Source organism: Equus caballus, chromosome 22, assembly GCF_041296265.1.
Source record: "Equus caballus isolate H_3958 breed thoroughbred chromosome 22, TB-T2T, whole genome shotgun sequence".
Taxonomy (NCBI): Eukaryota; Metazoa; Chordata; class Mammalia; order Perissodactyla; family Equidae; genus Equus; species Equus caballus.
In genome coordinates, this window is record NC_091705.1 from 40,922,749 (window position 1) to 40,941,874 (window position 19,126).

At 47.5% G+C, this 19,126-nt stretch overlaps 1 protein-coding gene across 6 annotated transcripts in view; it reads right to left on the minus strand.

Annotated features, from left to right (window-relative positions):
* ZFP64 (ZFP64 zinc finger protein) overlaps positions 1-11,148 on the minus strand; it is a 99,638-nt gene extending 88,490 nt beyond the window's left edge. For 2 of the 6 annotated variants that reach the window (XR_011430699.1, XM_070247053.1), the window contains exons 1-2: positions 10,476-11,136; positions 7,380-7,613 (exon numbers count right to left, since the gene is read on the minus strand). Coding sequence is in view for 4 of the 6 variants with exons in the window: in XM_070247053.1 (XP_070103154.1) it covers positions 7,380-7,613; positions 10,476-10,521 (280 nt within the window). In the remaining 2 variants the exon portion in view is untranslated. Of the gene's footprint in view, positions 1-7,379; positions 7,620-9,441; positions 9,534-10,475 lie in introns of all 6 variants that reach the window. The other 4 variants (XM_001488519.7, XM_023626764.2, XM_070247054.1 and 1 more) reach the window with 3 other exon arrangements.
* Positions 11,149-19,126: the final 7,978 nt, after the last annotated feature.

Consider the following 19,126-nt stretch of genomic DNA (forward strand, 5'->3'; position numbering starts at 1 on the left):
ATTGCCTGGTGATAGATAATTATAAGATCCTTCCGGAAAATCTAAATCAATTTATGTTCTCCCCTTTCCCTTGGCTACCACACAGACTATCTGACAGGACAAAATGAGATCATTTAAGTTTACTTTGCATTCCTTTTGTAATTGGTGAGGAGGAACCCCTCTCAACATTTGTTATTCATTCACACACCTTCTTTACTGAACTGCCTGTTTATGCTATTAGCTCTTTTTCTCTATTGAATATTCATTTTTTCCTCATTGACTTGTAAATGACCTTTACAGAGTAAGGGTGGTACTTCATTGTCACATATTCAAATCTACTGCTGTTTTCTTCCAATGTTGTCCATGCTGAAGATTCACATTTAGGGTCCTCGATCCAACTGAAAACCCGGAATTCTCCTCGTGAGGAAAAAATCCATTTTTCTCTGTAACGGAAAGGCCTCCGCACTCTTCCAGAGGCTTCTCACGTGTGTGGTGTACACCCGCCCAGGCACACGGGCTCAGCAGTCCCTCCGTCCCACCGAGACGTTACCCCAGGGGGGTGGTCTGGGTATCTGCGTGTTTCACTGAAGCTCCGGATGGTTCTTTGGCACAAGGGAGTCTGAGAAACACTGCAATGAGGCCTTTGCTAAGGGGTAGGAGGTAGTGGTCAAGCGCACGGATTCTGCAGCCCAGTTGCATGGGGTTGAGACTCAGGTCTGCTGCTCTCGGGCTCTGTCATCTTGGACAAGTTATTTAGCCCCTTCGCGCCTTACTCCCTTATTGGTAAAATGGGGATAAAACTTCTTAGTACCCAATTGATGGTGGAGAAAAACTACTTCATATAGAATACTTAGAAAAGTGCCTGGACATAATAAGCACTACATAAGAATTAGCTATTATTATTATTATTATTGCCAGATCCTTCTGGCAAATCATTAGTTTGTCTTACTAAGTCACTCACCTGCTCAACAACCTTCAGTGGCTCCCCAGCATCTTCAGAATAAAGGCCAAAGTTGAAGCATGGCTCCTACCACATACACCCTGTGCCATCTCTAGCTGCTGTTATCAGATGTAACTTGAGCTTCCCCACTTCTAAACCACCATTAGGAAATGCCCACTTCCCACCAAATTCCTCCCAAAGGCCGAAGAGTCTTTTAAGGCCTATCATACATTTGATCTCACTCACAATTTCTTCCCTGGCTTCCCCCGTTGGGGCCAATCTACGCCATTAACTCTTTGCACAGTGCTGTACTCGTCAAAGATGTCTGAGCTGGGGCCGGCCCGGTGGTGCAGTGGTTAAGTTCGCACGTTCCGCTTGGCAGCCCAGGGTTTGCTGGTTCGGATCCCGGGTGCAGACATGGCACCACTTGGCAAGCCATGCTGTGGTAGGCGTCCCACGTATAAAGTGGAGGAAGACGGGCATGGATGTTAGCTCAGGGCCAGTCTTCCTCAGCAAAAAGAGGAAGATTGGCAGCAGATGTTAGCTCAGGGCTATCTTCCTCAAAAAAAAAAAAAAAAGACACCTGGGCTTATGTGTCTTACGACTAAATTGTCCTCCCCAGTGGGCTTGGAATTCTCCACTGTCATCTCCATGATCTCAGCTCCAGCATCTGGCACAAAACAGTCCTAAAGCTGCCCTCACTGGGCTCTCGTGATGGGGCCGACAGATACCGCGTGCTTCACGCACATTAACGTATTTAATCCTTACAGCTGCCCTTTCCTGCGCCCATTTGATAACTGTTTTACCAAGTACCTGGGATGTGCCAGGCCTGGTGCTGGGGGCAGGAAAACAAAGCTGATTAGGTCTCTGCTTGCAGGGAGATTTACAATCTAGTAGACTAGAAATTAAACCACTAACTTGGGGCCCAAAGGCCAAACTGAAACTTCAGATTCTCTTGTAAGGCTTTCAAAATCAGTTAGGGAGGCCGGCCTGGTGGCGGAGTGGTTAAGTTCTCACGTTCTGCTTCGGCAGCCCAGGGTTTGCAGGTTTGGATCCTGGGTGTGGACCTACACACTGCTCATCATTAGTCATGCTGTGGCAGCATCCCACATACAAAATAGAGGAAGACTGGCACAGATGTCAGCTCAGTGACAATCTTCCTCACCAAAAACAAACAAAAACAAAATTAGTTAGTGGGGCTGGGCCTACCCTGTGTCAATGTCTTCCGGTCAAAGACCACCAGGGACACACCTGTAGTTGAACAAATTTATGACTCATTGCAATGAGGGAAACCTCATACCATGGGAACTGTGGAGCATCTGAGTAAGTAGGTGCTAGAAAGGGCTTCTGAGAGGTTTGGAGCTCTTAGGTGATTTTGGGGGAGGGATCAAGGAAGCCTGCATTGGAAGCCGCCAGGAAGTGGGGAAAAGTCTATGATTGGGTGTCTTAATAAATATCACCAAGAAGCAGGGGCTAAAGCTCCAACAGGCAGAGGAGCAGGTGTCCCTCAGATTAGTGGGGGAGGGGGTGCCCGGTATCCTGTGGCTCAGATAAGATGACAGAGGGATCTTGTTTTTGTCCTGTCCCGGCACAGTCACAGACTGGCCCTGTGTCATACTGACGTTCTGTGAAGGTGTTTATGTTCAACAGGACAGCATGGCCTACCTGCGAAAGCCAGCCCACTCCCAGCCACACCAAGAGCTGGCGCTGATGCCCCTCCTTCCAGCTGGCTGTCGGGGCTGCCTTCCTCTTTCTCAGCTGGTTGCTCACAGGTGCCCCCCCACCCCCCATCCCATTGTATCTGCTGCTGAGTTTGCTGCCATGGCCCGACCCCTGACAACATGTGCACTCACTTCTCTGGCTAACTGAAGACTGCTTGTTACCAAATAACTAATTAATTGCAACTGGGCTAAGTGCTAGGTGGGGAAGCACTGAGAAACCTAATCTCAAGGGTGGGGGGCGGGGGGAAATCACAGCTAGCTTCTAGGTGGAGGTGACTTTTAACCTGGGGCCTAAAGAGTAGGAACTAACCAGAAAAGGCGGGAAAGATCATTCTGGGTCAAGTGATTAATTCGACTAATACTGTTGGGGGGCTTGTCATGAGGCAGGCCCTGTGCTAACATTTTCGTGTGCTGTTTCATTTCATTTTCACAGCCCCCTGATTTGGTAAGTAACGAGAGCTAACACTGACAACTCTAAGTGTCCTCCACGTAGGAGCCCAACGAGCCCGGCTAGAACCCTCTAAGGTGAGGACTCTCATTGCTCCCATTTTACAGGGAAACAGAGACACGGAGACCCTAAGTTACCTGCCTTGCCCAGCAAGTGGTGCAGCCGGGATTCGAACCCGGGCAGCCTGGCTCAGGACCCCTGACTCTTAACTACAAAGTCTGTGGCCCTTCTATTTATTTGTCCCCACTTTAAAAATGAGACACCCCGAGCTCTTACAATTTGTCACGGTCACGTGGCTCCTAAGGCCCTAGGCAGCCAAGACTCAGACTCAGGGGCCTGACTCCGAAGCGCCAGGACTATAAGCCATGAACTTAGAAAATGCACGCGGGTGCTTGTCTTTTTCACCAGCATCAATATCTAATTTGACCGTTCCTGTGCAGCTTTCAAAGCTAGGAGAGAGAGAATAAATTTTAGTTTATGTCCAACTATTATTGCAGGAGGATGTATGAGCCGAGTGAGGAAGCCATTGGCTTAATCAAGGACTGAAGAGCGACAACGAAGTCTGGACGACGTCTGGGTGAGGGTATCCGGAGCAATCCGCCAGTGTTGGGGTTGGACCACCTCCTTGGGCAGTGAGTGGTTCTCCGAGCTGGCTGAGTCCCGGAACCCCCCGGGAGCTTGTTAAAAACCCAGCTGCCTGCGCTGCAGCCCGAGATTCGGGTTCGGGAGGCGCAGCCGGGCACCAGCATCCTTAACCAGCCCCTGGAATCCCGGCTCACAGGCAGGTCTGGGAATGCCGCGAGGGGAACCCTAAGGCCAAACCTGGGGGGAGTTGGGCCCAGAAAACCAAACCAAATAGTGGAAAAGAAAGGGGGAAAAGCAAGATTCTGCTCGTTTTGTGGCACAGAAGCAGGAAGAACCAGGACGAGCAGCTGAGCCGGGCAGAGAGGAAGCACTTCTCACCGTCCACCCTCCTGTCCGTTCATAAAAGCGGCCGTGTATTGAGCCCCATTACTCCGTCCCCGGTCCTTTATGTGGATTATCAGAGGCCTCACAATAACCCAATGAGATTAGGCGTTAGGCTCCCAGTTCTAGTCCCTGATAGTCTTCGGTGTCACTGTGACCCCTTCTACAGAGGAGGAATCAGAAGCAGAGAGCGGCTGGCCTGCAGTCCAGCTGTTGGGAGATGCGCTGGGATGCCGGTCCAGCAGCCCTGTCTCTGGAGCTTGGAGCCCCTTCTACACCGTGAGGTGGGCACAAGGAGGACCCAGGCCTGGCCTGAGCATCCGGGGCAGTGGGCAAACTGAGGCACGGCTAGAGCGACCGCAGGGCAGTGGAAATGCTAAGAGGAGGGTGGACGTCTCTGAGCAAAGAACTAGGAGTTCAGAGGGCGGAGCGGGCATTTGGGGGTGGGGTCAGCTTCCCTGATGGATGGGAGATTCGGGCAGTTGTTCATTTACTCAACCAAGAACCAGGGCCTGGAACGGCGCTGGGGACCCAGTGGTGGACACGAGGGGTGCAGCGCCTGACCTCACGGTGCTGCCGGTTCAGGGGTGGGACAGACCTCAAGTTCATCCTGCAAACAGTCATTTAATTGCAGGGACCTCCGCTGGCCTGGGAGAACAGTGTGGACGTGTGGGGTCAGAGAACGGCTCTTGGAGGAAATGCCTTTAAGTTCAGCTCTGACCTACGTGTAAGGATTCAGCCAGTTCCAGGCAGAGGGAGCAACACATACAACGGCTCCGAGAGCCGAGGAAACGCGGCTCATTTGGAAAACAGCAAGGAGCTCATCATGGCTGCTGCAATACAGAGCGGAGTGAGTGTCCCGAGATGAAACCAGATCCTTTGTGTGGAGACTGTCATGCCAAGTAAAGGCGGGAACAGTATTTCAGGCAGAGGGAACAGCATATGCAAAGGCTCAGAACCCAGGAAGATTCGATGGCTGCAAATAAAGTGTGGGCCGTGAAGCCTCCGCACACTGGGGGTTGTTTCATAGGCTTCACACCCAGTGTATGCGGTGACTGCGAGTTTGTTTCTGAGAACAGGGAACCAAAGGCTGGGTCTTCAGGGAGAAGCCCACTGGGATAAGGGCCAAAATCCATTACGTCCCAGGACTGTCCTGAACTTGTGGTGGGACCTTGGCTGCGTCTCGTCCCCATTTGCAGCTTTACTTGGTCCGGCTGTAAGATGAGCAGGTTGTACCAGGCCCATCTCTAAGGCGGTTTTTCCTTTTCACGTTTTCTTGGGGACTTCCTCTGAGATGAGAATTAAGGTAAAGTCAGGAGAAAGTGGGAAGGCCTCAAGGGGTCTTCTGTTAGGGTTTGTGAGGTGATTCAGTTCATTTCACTTCAATGTTTTAAAAACGCAGCAGAAACGTTATTTTGATGCCTTAAGGAAACAACTACAAAACTTTGCTTACTGCCAAAAAATTCAAACATCACACCAATAGACAACTGATCATGTTACAGTGGCTTCCCCCACTTCAGATGTTCTCTGCTCCTCAGCTCCAGATAAACTATTTGGTAAACATTGTCTGAGAATAAGCTAGCAGAAGCCTGTGGGCTCCATCCAGGCTCAGAGATGTATTTTGTTTGGCCAACAAAGTTGTAAAATTGGGGAAATTTTACATTTTTCAGCTTCTCAGAGAAAGCCAAATATCTAACTGACTGGATCCAAAGAGCAGCTTTCTCCACTTCACCAGAGTCCCCACCATTCCCTAATGCCTACTGCACAGCTTACTTCTCTCATTAACATAACCTGCCTCATTCCTCTTCTAGGAGCATTCCTTGAATATAAGACCGTGTCTGTATGCACATGTATTTCTTTCTATACTTAAGAATCCTTCTATGTCTGTATACAGATCTGGCTCCCCTTTTCAAGGTTAAGTCATATTCTGCTGTCTGAATCTCCGGTAGTTATTTAATTTCCTCTTGACGTGCATATACAAAAGTTCCACTTTCTTTATAGTCTATACTGTAAATATCCGTGTACATTTTTTTAATGAAGTTTTATAGGATAAATACCTAGAAGTGGACTTACTGGGTAAATATGTTTATGTGCATTTTAAAAATAGAAAGATTTAAAATTTTAAACTTACAATGTTAAATTTAAAAGGTATCACAAAATTGCCCAGGTTACATGAATTTACATACCCAGAAAATGGTAGTGGTACCCCGGCCCCCAGCCTTCTTTTGATCTGTATTTCTTTAATCACTAAGGTGATGGAGCATCCTTTTATGTTTGGTGGCCTCTTGTACATCATCTGTTGCCTTTTGCTGACATTTCCACTTGGTTCTTTTTCTCTACTCTTATTGATTTTAGGAGTTCTTTATATATGAAGGACATTAGGCCTTCACCATACATGCTGCAATTTTTTTCCCAGTTTCTTATCTGTCTTTTGACTTTTTTATATGTTGTTTTTACTTTGTGGAAAAATCATAACTTTATTTGCAACCACATACATGAGTCTTTTTCTTTTGGGGAGGGTCCCACAACCTGTCTTCTTTAGTAGGCACAATATTAATAAATGTATTTCTTGATTTAAAAATTTGAATTAAGGAATACATTCTCCATTTCCCCACAGGATCCAGCAGTGTCTGTACTAATGATCTCATAAATGGGTTACTTCATATTTTTACAGTCACCTGTCTGATCCCTTAAGACAGATTATATAGGTATAAGTATAGAGGTGTGTGTGTGTCTCTTTGTGTGTGCATCACATTTACGAGAGAACGTCTCTGGTTTCATGGGCCCCTTTACATTTTAGAGCCATCGGCAGTGTATTTTTGGTGGAGAGAACAGACACAGCTGAGGGCTGGATGACCTTTTTGGTTTCCCTGACTGGCAGCAAAAGGAGGGGAGGCATCGACGCCTGTTGGTAGATTCAAAAACAAAAAAACTCCACGTTTTTTGTCCCTTTACATAAATAATGCAAATTCAGGGATCACATATGTCCTCCCACCACCCACGATCACCGTCTTCTTTTTTTCATTGCAATGTATTTCCTGCAAGTATTACTTTTCTTAGTATATAGGTTTTTGTTTTGGAAACCTGGTTTGTGTCTGTTTTGTTTAACATGTGATGACAATTTATAACCCCTAACACTTAATGTTTTAACCTAGCAGTTCCCTAACCTGGCTGGGCAGCTGGCTTCCCAGTGGAGCTTGTTAAAAATAATGAATCGGCAACCCTGGGGGCTGGGCCCTGGGTCTGCATTTCTAACAAGATCCACGGAGGCGTCTGGGACACAGGCAGGCCAGCTCGAAGGGACCCCACCCGGCCCCCGCCGTACCTGTGATCGTCTGGGTCTCTGAGGTGATGGTTCTGGTGGTGCTCTGGGGCTGGGTGGCAGGCACCGTCTCCTCCGATACAAACTGGACCGTGCTGGGGGCCGCCCCGGATGTGCCGGTGAGCTGGCAGCCACTTTGCTTGTGAGCGACGAAGGCGTCCAGGTTGTTAAACTGCTGCTTGCAGATGCCACAGATGTGGATGTCAGGAGTCAGCTCCACCAGCACCGTTGTGCCACCTGGAACTCCATGGGACGAAGGCAAAGTCACAGATTAATTCCAAACGGTTTGAAATCACAACACAAACCAGATTCACGGTAGGAAAAGGGCATGGTGGCAGACGTGGCTAGGTGCTGGCCCAGCATCCACGCCACTCCCTTTTTCTTCCTTGCAAACAGAATCCCAATTCTGTCCTAGCAGCAATGGACCCAGACCCAAGTGATGGCTCGTGACCCATTACTACCCACAGGGTCACTACTGGCCTTTTACCCAAGAAAGTCTTTGATGTGCAGGGACCAGCAGCCATCTCCTACCCCAACTAAAAGGTAGTTGTACTCCCCAATCATGATGAAAACCAATCCCCCTACTTTTCCAACCCTCTGCTCCCATTATGAGAATCCTAGTCTAAATAATCTTGATCCCCTACTACTCTGAAACCCCTCCAGCACGATGCTGGAGGAGCTTCTGGGAAAAGTGTGGCTTTTGTGATAAAAAGGGAGCAGACATAGTTGACACTGTCTCCCTATTCTTCTGGCCTTGAATGCAGATGTGATGCCAGGGGCTTCTGCAGCCATACTGTAACCATGAGAAAGAAACTGAGATCCCTACAAATGCTGGCCCTTATTTCACTGAACCCCTGAATTAACCCTGGAGTTAACCAATTCCAGACTTCTCCTTAGGTGAGTATAGTTCAGTTTTGTTACTTGTAGCCAAAATTCATCCCTAACTGATATGGACATTATTTCTCAATAGTAATGATATCAAGAGTTAATACTGTGCTAATATTTGCAAAGCACTTACCCTAGTACTTGGCACTGTATTAGAAAGTGCTACATAAATGTTTGTTCAAGAAATATAATTAATGGCTCTAATAGGGCTACTTTAATTTTTATTTAAAAATTTTTCTTTGTCTTATTATAAGGAAATTCACGTTTATAACAGAAAATTTGGAAGAGAAGGGGGGAATCACTCACCATCTTTCCACCTATGAGTACCAGGAACATTACAAAATATTTTCTTCCATTCATTTTCAATTAAAAATTGTTTAAGATCAGAATGTATTGTAAAATCAATCTTTGCTCCACATAATATCGCATGAACATTGTGCTATATCATTAAAATCTCTTTAAACATAACTATTTAATGACAACACATTAAGCTATGTTACTCATGCCTCATCATCTTCTCAGTAACTACAAGGTCTTTACATCATTTCCAATCTTTCTCAAATCTAAATAATATGGGAACTACCTTCCATGTATATGGCTGGCATTCATGCATTGTAATTTCCTGAAAATTTATGAAATATTTACATTATGTCGGATTTTCCCCAAATCTAACTAAGACAAGGAGTCCCTGTGCGGAAAGACAATTTGGTTGACTTGCTAAGGAGAGAGACTCGGGGCTGAGCGGGGTAAGGTTTGATGAGCGAGTGCCCCGTGCACTTAAGTTCTTTGAAACCAGTGGATGGTCTTTTCTTCTCTGGAACACCGCCTCCCTGTAGCGACTGAGGTGCCCCTGGGACTGAGAGGAAAACAAGGAACTAAGGGAGAAGTGAGTGGCATCACAGAGGATTCCTTAGTGACCGTCAGGGCTGATACCCAGGATGAAATGGGGAGAAGTTTCTGCTTCATAGGACGGTTCTGAGGATCAAAGGCCAGCACAGGCGCCCCATCCCTCAGCATGTCACCTGCGGGGGTTATTATATAGAGGGGGCACCCTATTTGATTTTGAACGAATCCCCCTCTGAAAATGTGGAATGATAAAATATACCTCCCTTCTGGGCTTGTAGTGAGAATCAAGTGATTCCAAAGAAAAAACACTGGACAACAAAAAGAATTGCTTTACCTTTGCAAAGTTCTCCAAAGCTGTCTCAGACTTGGCATCAGAATAGCCGGGGTGGGTGGGGGGTTGTTAAACACAGACGCCTCTGAGCCCCACTACGGAGACACTGAGTCATAATGGAGGTGGGATGAAGGGGGGCTGGGGTTCAGGAAAATCTGGGCTTTTTACAAGTTATGCAAGAAATACCCAGCCAAACTTGGGAGCCAACGTCTCCAAAATTGTTAACAGTAACAGCTCACAAGCTACCCGCTTACTATGTGCCAAGTGTGTGCAAACCCGTGCCGGGGGCTCAAACTTTATGAGACTCCCAACCGCCCGGGGGAAGGCCGGCGGATCCCTCCCCTCCATCCGATGGGTGGGGCCCGGAGAGCGTTTTTTGTTTTTGTTTTTCTTTTTTTAAATGAGCGCTCGCGCTCCCAGGTGGCTGGTGTGCGCTCAGTCCCCGGACCACACTTTGGGAAACAATGCCACGGGCGAAAAAGGCTGCTGTCCTCATCCGGAAAATGAGAATGAACCCTAAACCCAAAGCAAGCGCCCGCGGCGCCGCTCCCCATTCAGATCCCCACCTTTCCTGTGGGAAAGACTCTGCAGAGCGCCGGCAAGCCCAGCCGGCCAGACCTCATGAAAGCCTCGGCTCCCCAGCCTTCGAGGATTCTGAGCCACCGAGGCAGAAGTTTTCCCATCCCCGTTGCCGCGGTTACCCCCATCTCCCCCCCAAACTCCGCCTGGGGGGCGTGGAACGCCCCGAGGGGGTGGCGATGGGCTGAACGGCAAGCCCTCCCCCACCGTTCCCTTCCAAGGGGTCTTGCGAGGCTGCAGAGCGCCCCCCGCCTGGCGCCGCGCTGGGCGCCCCCCGCCCCAGCCCACTCCGCCGCCCCCTGCGCGGCGCGCCCGCCGCTCCCGAGTCGCCGGCTCAGGGCCGTCACCCCGATTTCGGGGCCCCGGGCCTGCTGGCTGCGTCGCAGACGTGCCTGGGCCCGGGCCCTGGAGCGCGCACTGGGCCCCGGAGCGCGCACTGCGTCCGGAAAAGCACTTACTTTGCACGGAGCCCGGGAAGCTCTCGGCCTCGCCGCTCGCGTTCATGGCCGCACACTGGGGGGGTCCCCGGCCGGCGGGGGCGCCAGGGTGGGGGGCGCTGGTCTACATGGTGCAAGGACTTTTCCTTTTATTTTTCCACACCCCCCAGCCTTCCTTCTCCCAACTCTGCGAGGCGGGGAGGACGGATGTAAAGCAAGCTCCACTTCCGCTGCCTAGAGGGCGCTGGCCGGGCCGGCCGCCCCAAACTGGCTTTGCATCAGCGGCTCCCGGGGGAAGCTGCGGGCCAATCCCGATGCCCGGCCGCGCGGCCCCGAACCCGCGGAATCCCCCGGGATCTGGATGGCGCGCACGCGTCCGGGCGGGTTGGGCGACCGCGGGCGGCGAGGGATGCGCCCCCTGGGCTGCGGCAGCCGGCGCCCCCGCCCGCACCCCGGCGGTTTTGACCACGCGTTTGGCTTCCCCGGCCCTGGCGCCTTTGCACCTGCCGCCCTGGGCGTCCGGTCCCCAAAGCAGCCGGGCAGCCGCGTTGCTCCCGGGTCGCCGGGGTGGCTTGTGGAGAGGACCGCGTCGGGCTGCAGTTGGGGGGTGGGCGCGCGGGCCGCGATGGGCTTGGGAGAAATCCCCGCTGAGCGTCAGCGCCCGGCAAATCAGCAGAGCGCTGGGCGGGTCCCCTGCCCGGCTAGTGAAATAAAGGGGACCGCGATCACGTGGATGATAAGAGTAACAGCTGGTACCAAACGCTGAAGGCCTCCAGCTCCAGGGGTCTGCCATCTGGATCGTGCACACAGTCACCTGGAGGGCTGGTTAGAACGGACCGCTGGGCCCACCCCAGAGTTTCTATTCAGTCGGTCTGGAGTGAGGCCCGAGAATGAGCATTTCTAAGTTCCCAGGTGAAGTCCCTGACGTTGGTGTACACTGCCCTCCCCGATCTGTCCCCGCTCGCCGGACCTCATCTCCCACTACTCTCTCCTTCCCTCGGGCGTCAGCCCCAAGGCTCTTCAGCTTCAAGGATTTTGCACTTATGTTCCCTCCGTATCCACCTGCCATCCTCCCTAACGCCTTCACGTCTGGATTCGAATTCACATCCTTAGACAGGCCCTCCTTGGCTAGCCCGTTCTAATATTGCAGCGCCCTCCCCCTACACTGCCCCCCGCTCCCTGTCTGCCTCCACTCTGCTTTATCTTTCTTCTTAGAACTTATTACATCGAACATTATGTATCTGGAGTATCTTTGTCTGTCTGTCTCTCTGTCTACCTATCTTCTATGTATCTGTATATCTGTCTATAGAAATAGATAATTTACTTGTTTCTCTTTGCCCCTTACGTTCAATAAGTCCCCAAGAAAGGGAGTGTTTTTTCTTTTTTAAAATCTCTCTGCTTCACTGATATCTCCATCTCCAGCGACTTGGCCTAGGTGGCACATAGTAAGCGTAGTGGTAAACATGGCTTGTCCATAACTAAGGGAATTTTCTCTGCTGCTTCCTCGAAGGGTTTGCTATTCCTCCAGAAAGTATTTATTTCTAAGTATAGGCACCGTGCTAGCCCCTGGAGCTTCAAAGGTCAGCCAAACGATTTGGTGCTGCGCTAAGAGAATTTGGCTGGTGGCTAGGGATCCAGTCAACGCGAAATAATTAAATCAGCAGTGAAATTTCCTGACAGTCATAAGGTCTCAGAAGACATAAGGCAGGAATGTGATGGTGGCTGCGGGAATGGTCAAGGAAGGCCTCCCTGAGCCGGTAATATTTGGAAGAGGGTGTGGGCAATTCCAGCTTCAGGAATTGGCACGAGCGAGCGAGAGCCCTGTGGCAGGAATGAGCTAGATGTGAATTGTCCGCTGCCCACCAGTCCCACTGCAAGTCTTACAGCTCCTCCTGCTTGGCCCAGGCCAGCTACACCTGCCTCCTGCTTGCTGTTACTCAGACCTGCCCCGCTCTGCCTGCGCCCGGGACTCTGCATCTGCTCATCCCTCTGCCTGGATTGCCAGTCCTTGCTGGTCCGACATCCAGGGCCAAATGGAAGGTCACCTTCCGGGGGAGGATTTCCCTGTCTCTTATCTAAAGCATCTGCCCCCTTGGTACTCTCCTACCTCACCTTCGTTCTACCTGTCCCTGGCTAACCTGACCCAGAAAGTCACTGCAGCTGAGGGCAGTGTTTATTTTTAATGCTTGATGAATGTTTACGGATGTGCACACCTGGGTAACCCACACCCGGATCGAGGTCCGGATCATTCCCAGCCTCGTGCCCCTTCCCAGTCAATGCCACTCCAGCTCCCCAAGCCCAGCGAGGCAAGCACCATCCTGACTTCTGGGGCCACAGAGTCCTTTTGTGGAGAGCAGTATTTTCATATTTGCCGGAAGAGAAGAAACACCGAGTGGGCTGGCTAAGAACAAATTCTTAAGCCCACTCCTTGAGCCACTCCACTCCTGCATCAGAATTTCCTAGGGCAAGACCTGGGAATCACAAGGGCTTCAGGAAATTCTTATCATAATAAAAGTCTGGGTCCTACCGGTTGGTGGGTAAGTCTGTAGTTCTGGAGTCAGGCTAGTCCACGGCCACATAAATCCTGGAGCTACTATGCTGTAACCAGGTGGGTGACCTCGGCAACCGATTCAGCTGCTCTGTGTCTCAGTTTTCTGTAAATTGGAGATGATACTAGTACCTGCTTCATTATGCTGTTTTTCAGAGGAAATCAGTCAGTACTCATAAAGCGCTTAGAGTAGTGCCTGGCTCTGTAACTGGGCCACAAACCCTAGCTATTATTATTTTTTATTTCTACTTGGTTCTTATGTGTCTCCCACCAGACTGCAAGCTCCAGGAGAGCATAGACTTGGCTTATTTTATTAACCCCTGGAGCCTAGAACAGGGCCTGGCATGCATTGTTTGTCGTTGATTGAATTCATGTCTGTTTCCATCAGCTCTGTTTTAACTGTTTGCTACTCTGCCCAGCCAGGCCTTCTCAGTTGCACCCATGGAACATGGCAGTGTTTTTTTTCTGGTCTTAAAATTTCCTCTTTTTGTGTCTTGTTTTTTCTTTCTATAGTTGTTTTTCTTATAAGAGTATTGCAAGTTTTTGGTTAGAAATTTGGAAAAAAAAATACAGAATATAAGGGAAAAAATAAAACTCATTTATAATCTGCTGTCCAGAAGTAACATTTTGATTGGTGAATATACCTAAAGTCTTATTTTCTTTGTGTATGTACGTGTATGTATATGTTTGTATAGATAAACACACAAGTTGTATTCATATATTTTAGAAAAATGTGATTGTAACTTACTGCTGTTTTTAATCTTTTTTGGGGGATACATATTATGATCATTATTTTAAAAAATAACACAAATAATACACAGCTACCTGAGATCCCACCAACCAGACATAAACAGTGTTTATATCCTTGTGTGTGTGAGGTGTGTGAGGAAGATTGGCCCTGAGCTAACGTCTGTGCCCATCTTCCTCTATTTTGTAGGTGGGACGCCTCCCACAGCATGGCTCGATGAGCAGTGTGTAGGTCTACGCCCAGGATCTGAACCAGTGAACCCCGGGCCACTGAAGCAGAGCACTTGAACTTAACCACTACGCCACCAGACCGGCCCCAACAGTATTTACATCTTTACTGTGTATCTTTTTAGACTTTTCCCATAGAAATATAATAGAATGAACCATATGAATTGCTGATATCTGTCTATTTTTAACTTAGAAGTGTTCATTTCACGTGATTCAAATCAATATGTGCTCACCATGTTAATATTATACTCCTGGTAAAGTTTGCTGGTTGTGTACCTGGCATCAATTGTCTCAAATTTTCCTCAGAGTAGAATTTCTGATTTTCAGCCGACTGCCTGACCTCCTGGAAAGAGATTTTTCCCAGCCTCCTTCATAGGCAGACATGGCTATAAGACTAACTTCTGGCAATGTAAATGAAATGTTGTGATGTGACTGCTGGGAAATCTCCTAAAAATAACAGTTGACATACTGTTGGAGGAGGTCATCAAGAGGATGTGACTGCCGGTGACCCTCCAGCCGGACCCGGGCAATCGGAGGTTCCTCGCCCCTCCCCTGTCCTTGGAATGGACACTTCACATACAGTTCCCCCAGTGGGAGCTGTTCCAACGACACGGCCTTGAGAGGGGAGGGTGTTGAGAGCATCTGGATGGCGTTCGTGACAGAATCCAGTTAAGGCCTCCATATGAACTTTTAAGATTCTGGGGGCAGGTGTGGAGATCTCCTCGGCTTGCAGCCTCCAAGACAAGCCTAGGAAGTAAGTTCCCTTGCTTATCAAACCTGCCGCCGACCGATCTGGAGTGGTCTCTCTCTCTCTTTGGTCTCTCCTTGCCTGCTGTGTATAGGGGCCAGTTTGCGAACCAACACATATGCCATTTGTCCTGCCTTCTTTTTCACTCCCTCCCTTCCTGGCTAGGAATGAGGATGTGGTGACTGGAGTGCTACTTGCTATTTTGGACTCTCAGATTGAGGATATATAGTCTAGGTGTGGTGGAGTGGTGAGTTGCAAGTAGCCCAGGTCTCTAACTTCTTTATAGAGATGTCAACTGGACTGCCCACTCCTGGGTTCATTTACGTGAGAAATGCACTTTAATTTTGTTTCAGCTACTGTTGGTTGTGTATGTGTGTGTGTGTAAGGGGGGCTGCTTCTTTCACATGCAGCCGAGTCAAATCCTAATCAAACACAATACTATGCATATTGTTTTGTGATTGGCTTTGATTTTGAAGACTTTTCACAGTTTGGTTGGTGCGTTAGAATGACCTCAAAGTTAAATCTCCAGATGCCGCAACCCCATTTGTGGAGACTCTCTTCAGAAGGTTTGGTGTGAAGCCTGGGCGTCTGTACCTTTGACCAGCTCCCTGGGGGATTCCAATGCACTTGGTGTTTGCAAACCTCTGCTCCCCACTGTTAGTTAGTTTTGTTTTGTTTTGTTTTGTGTTTGTGAGGAAGATTGGCCCTGAGCTAACATCTGTGCCAATCTTCCTCTATTTTGTATGTGGGATGCCGCCACAGCATGGCTTGATGAGTAGTGCTAGGTCCACGCCTGGGATCTGAACCTATGAACCCCGGGCTGCTGAAGCAGAGTGCGCAAACTTAACCACTATGCCACCTGGCTGGCCCTTTCCCCATTGTTAGTTTTAATGGTTGCATAATATTTCATTATAAGGTTGCATCATAATTTATTTGATATGCTAATGGATGTTGTTAATAACTTTTTAGATCTTATAAGTAATACACTGCAATAGCTTGTTTATTGGCCCCTGTGAATGCATTCTCTCTCTGTGCCAGCCATCCTGAACAGAGCTGTCAGAACAGCTTGTTTCAAGGCTGTTTGTAAGGGCTTTTTCTTCCTTTCCCTTTTCAGATCATTTTATCAGTATGGGTTCCTTCCGGATGAATTTGTCAGTAAGGATCACATTTCTTAAAAAGTTAACAGGTTTTGTGTGACTAGAATGCTCATGATTTCTTCTGTTCTTAAATTTGACCACTTCTCATTTAGTGGATAAAATATAATTTAGAAATGGCCAAATTCCTGTGGGGTACAGACATATTGGTAATCCTACTCAATGTTTGAATCTAAAATCTAAAGTAAATTTGAATTTGTCGCCAATGCTTAAAAGATGCTAGATTTCTCATAAAACTTGGGATTTAGAGTTTTTAAAAAAAGAAATGGAAAGATATGGCAAATCTGGCCCTGGATTATCATATCATAGCACGGGGCTGGGTCTGAGAAGCTGCTCCTTTGGATGAAGCCCGACCTCTGCAATTCACCCCGGTCCCCACTCCTCCCTATTACTTCTTGATGTCAAGACTGAGTATCCGTTTCCTAGATCATTAATCTTGTGCTGCATGTATTTGAATTTATTCCAAGTCTCCAATATGTTTCTGATAGAAAAAGGGATTTATCCTTTCCTATGGTTTAAATATTTCTTTCGACTAAAAAAATCTCTACCAAGGAATTACCTATGTAATTATTGTGTCATCTATATTGTGTCATCTAATCCTCAGAGCAGCGGAGAGGTAGGCACTATCATCACTATTTTATAGATGTAGACACTGAATCTCATAAAGGTTAAATACGTTTCCTCCAGTCAAAGGCCGATTAAGGACCATCTCAGTTAAGAATCTTTGAGGACAAGTAACAGAAACTATAGAAGAACAGAGGTTTGCATAGTGTTTCAAAATCAATGCTTTGGAACTATTTCCTTGCTTAAGTAATTTCTGGAAGGAGATTTCCAGATACTTCCTTGAATTATTAAGAGAATACACTTTTAAAAAATTCTGGTAACGTTAATTAACAAGAATAAAGAGGTCATAGTCATTGGATTAATTAATGGTCCTAAGATTTGTGAGCAAAGATATCCTTCTCTTAACAAAATGGTTCATAATTTCAAGTGACCAAAATTTTTCCATAGAAGACATTTAGCAAATGTAGTTCCCTATGGCACTCATGCACAATCCACTAAAATGTAAGTTCTCAGGAACTTTTGCTTATTTTCTTCCTTGTACACCAGCATCAAAACAGTGCCTGGTATATAAAAAGTGACGGATGGATGGATGGATGAATGAATGAATGAACAGTATCAAGGTCCTTTGAAAAATAACTCTTACAGCTAAGCTTTGACAATTACAAGAAAGTGTTTTTCCCTTTTTAGTAAACATACAGACAAAAGTGTGATATGATGACAGAATCTAGAAAATTTATAGATTCCATTTAAATTGTATGGTAGCCAGTATGCAAATATTTTTATTTTTCTAGGCAAGGCTCACAAGAATGGCTAACCCAGGGCTTTGCATTCTCAAAAGCTTATGTCAGCAACCTCTCCACTCAGTTTCTCAAAAGTACTACAGAAAATTGTGGCCTGAAGTTTCGGCTATAAATTTAACCGAAGCTCGTGGGCTGGCCCTGAGGCTGTTGCCCTCTGATTCATTCCTTGCCTCCCCTGCTCAGCTCTGCGTGTCGGGGGAGCTGACCCCTGTCTGTATTTTCCAGGCTTCTGGGACTTCTAGCTTCCTGTTGGGTTTGGCTGATGAGTGGATGGGAGAAGCCAGAGTACTTCTTCCCCTCTTGCCCTGTCTTGGTGACAGTGGCTGCATTTTGTCTATGGCCCCAGATCCCAGGTGGGTCCACTGTGGCCTCAGCTTCTGCCACGTGACTCTGGTTCCTAGTCTCTGACAACACCACCTCCTCCCTTTGTTCTCAGCCTCCTCCCTGTGCAGAAGGGCGAGTGGCTTCCAGCTGTCACTAATCTCTGGGTTGCCTGGCCATGCCCATTTGGCTTTTTGGCTCTTTCATCACCTCTGTATGAATTCCCTGCATTAAATTTACTTAAATCCTCAGAGTTGCTTCTCTTTTTCTGGTTGGACCCTGCCAGACATCAGCTGGATTAAAGTTTGTGGGACTTAAGATTTTATTCTTGCTTTTCTGGACATTGCAGGTGATTCTAACTGGAGAGTACCTTACTGTCTCCAGGGAACTTGCTGAGAACACACATGCTCAGGCACCACCCAGATGCGCTGGAATAGAATCCCAGGGTGTGTGGTCGAGGCATGCAGAATGGAGACACACGTTGGCTGACTCTAATGAGCACCTCCTGACTCCATCGCTGAAACCTGATCCGAAATCTTGGAAAGGAACCAGGGGGAAATTTATTCCAAGATTGATTCACTAACAATATTTAACAACTGCCTGCGATCCTTACATAAACATAAAAGTCAACGAAGAAACACTTGAAAGTTAAAGTAAGAGCTAAAACCTTCTGTAATAGGACGTGCTCAAGACTCAACCTGCTGGGCTTGGAGAGGTGATTACACAACCCATTATTTTGTTGAGAGCTGGCTCTGAGTCTTGCCTGGCACCTAACTGAGGGTAGCACACCTGTGTTTTAATAGTATATTCACTTAGATAACTTCAAATGGGCAAGCAGACACAGGCCTGCTTTTTCTTCACTCTTTTATTTAGTTAGTGCACGAACAAGAAAAGACTCAAACAGTGTAAAAGGGTATACGGTGAAAATTGTGTACCCTTTCAACCTCCCCCAGCCATCCAATTTCCTTTCCAGGAGTCAACCATTATTACCAGTTTCTTGGAACTGAAGAACACTTCAGAACTTTCCCACATATATGCAAAAAGGTCTACGTATATTCATCCATTTCTATTTTTCCAAATTATGCTATCATGCAAGCAACAGTCTACACCCTGCTTTTCTTTTTCCGTAATCGTGTATCTTGGAAAATGTTACTTGTAAGTGCATCTAGACTTGCCTCACTGCTTTAGGAAGAGTTCAGTTTTCCATTGTATATAGACATATAGTAAAATTTACTTAAACAATTCCTATTAACGAACATTTAGTTTGTTTCTAGTTTTTTGTTACTACAAACAAGGCTACAATGAAAATGTGTATCTATATCTGTACATGAGAGAGTATATTCATAGAATAGTTTCCTGAAATAGAATTACTTGGTCAAAAGGTATGTGGATTTAAAATTCGGAAGCGTTCCAGTGGCGTGGCACCACTTATATCTCCCATCAACGACTGCTTACGGCACCTGCTTCCTAGATCCTCGCACAGTGTTATCATATTTCTGATCTTCGTCAATCTGATGGGGAAAGGATGACGTTGTAGATTTAATTTGCATTTCTCTAATTAT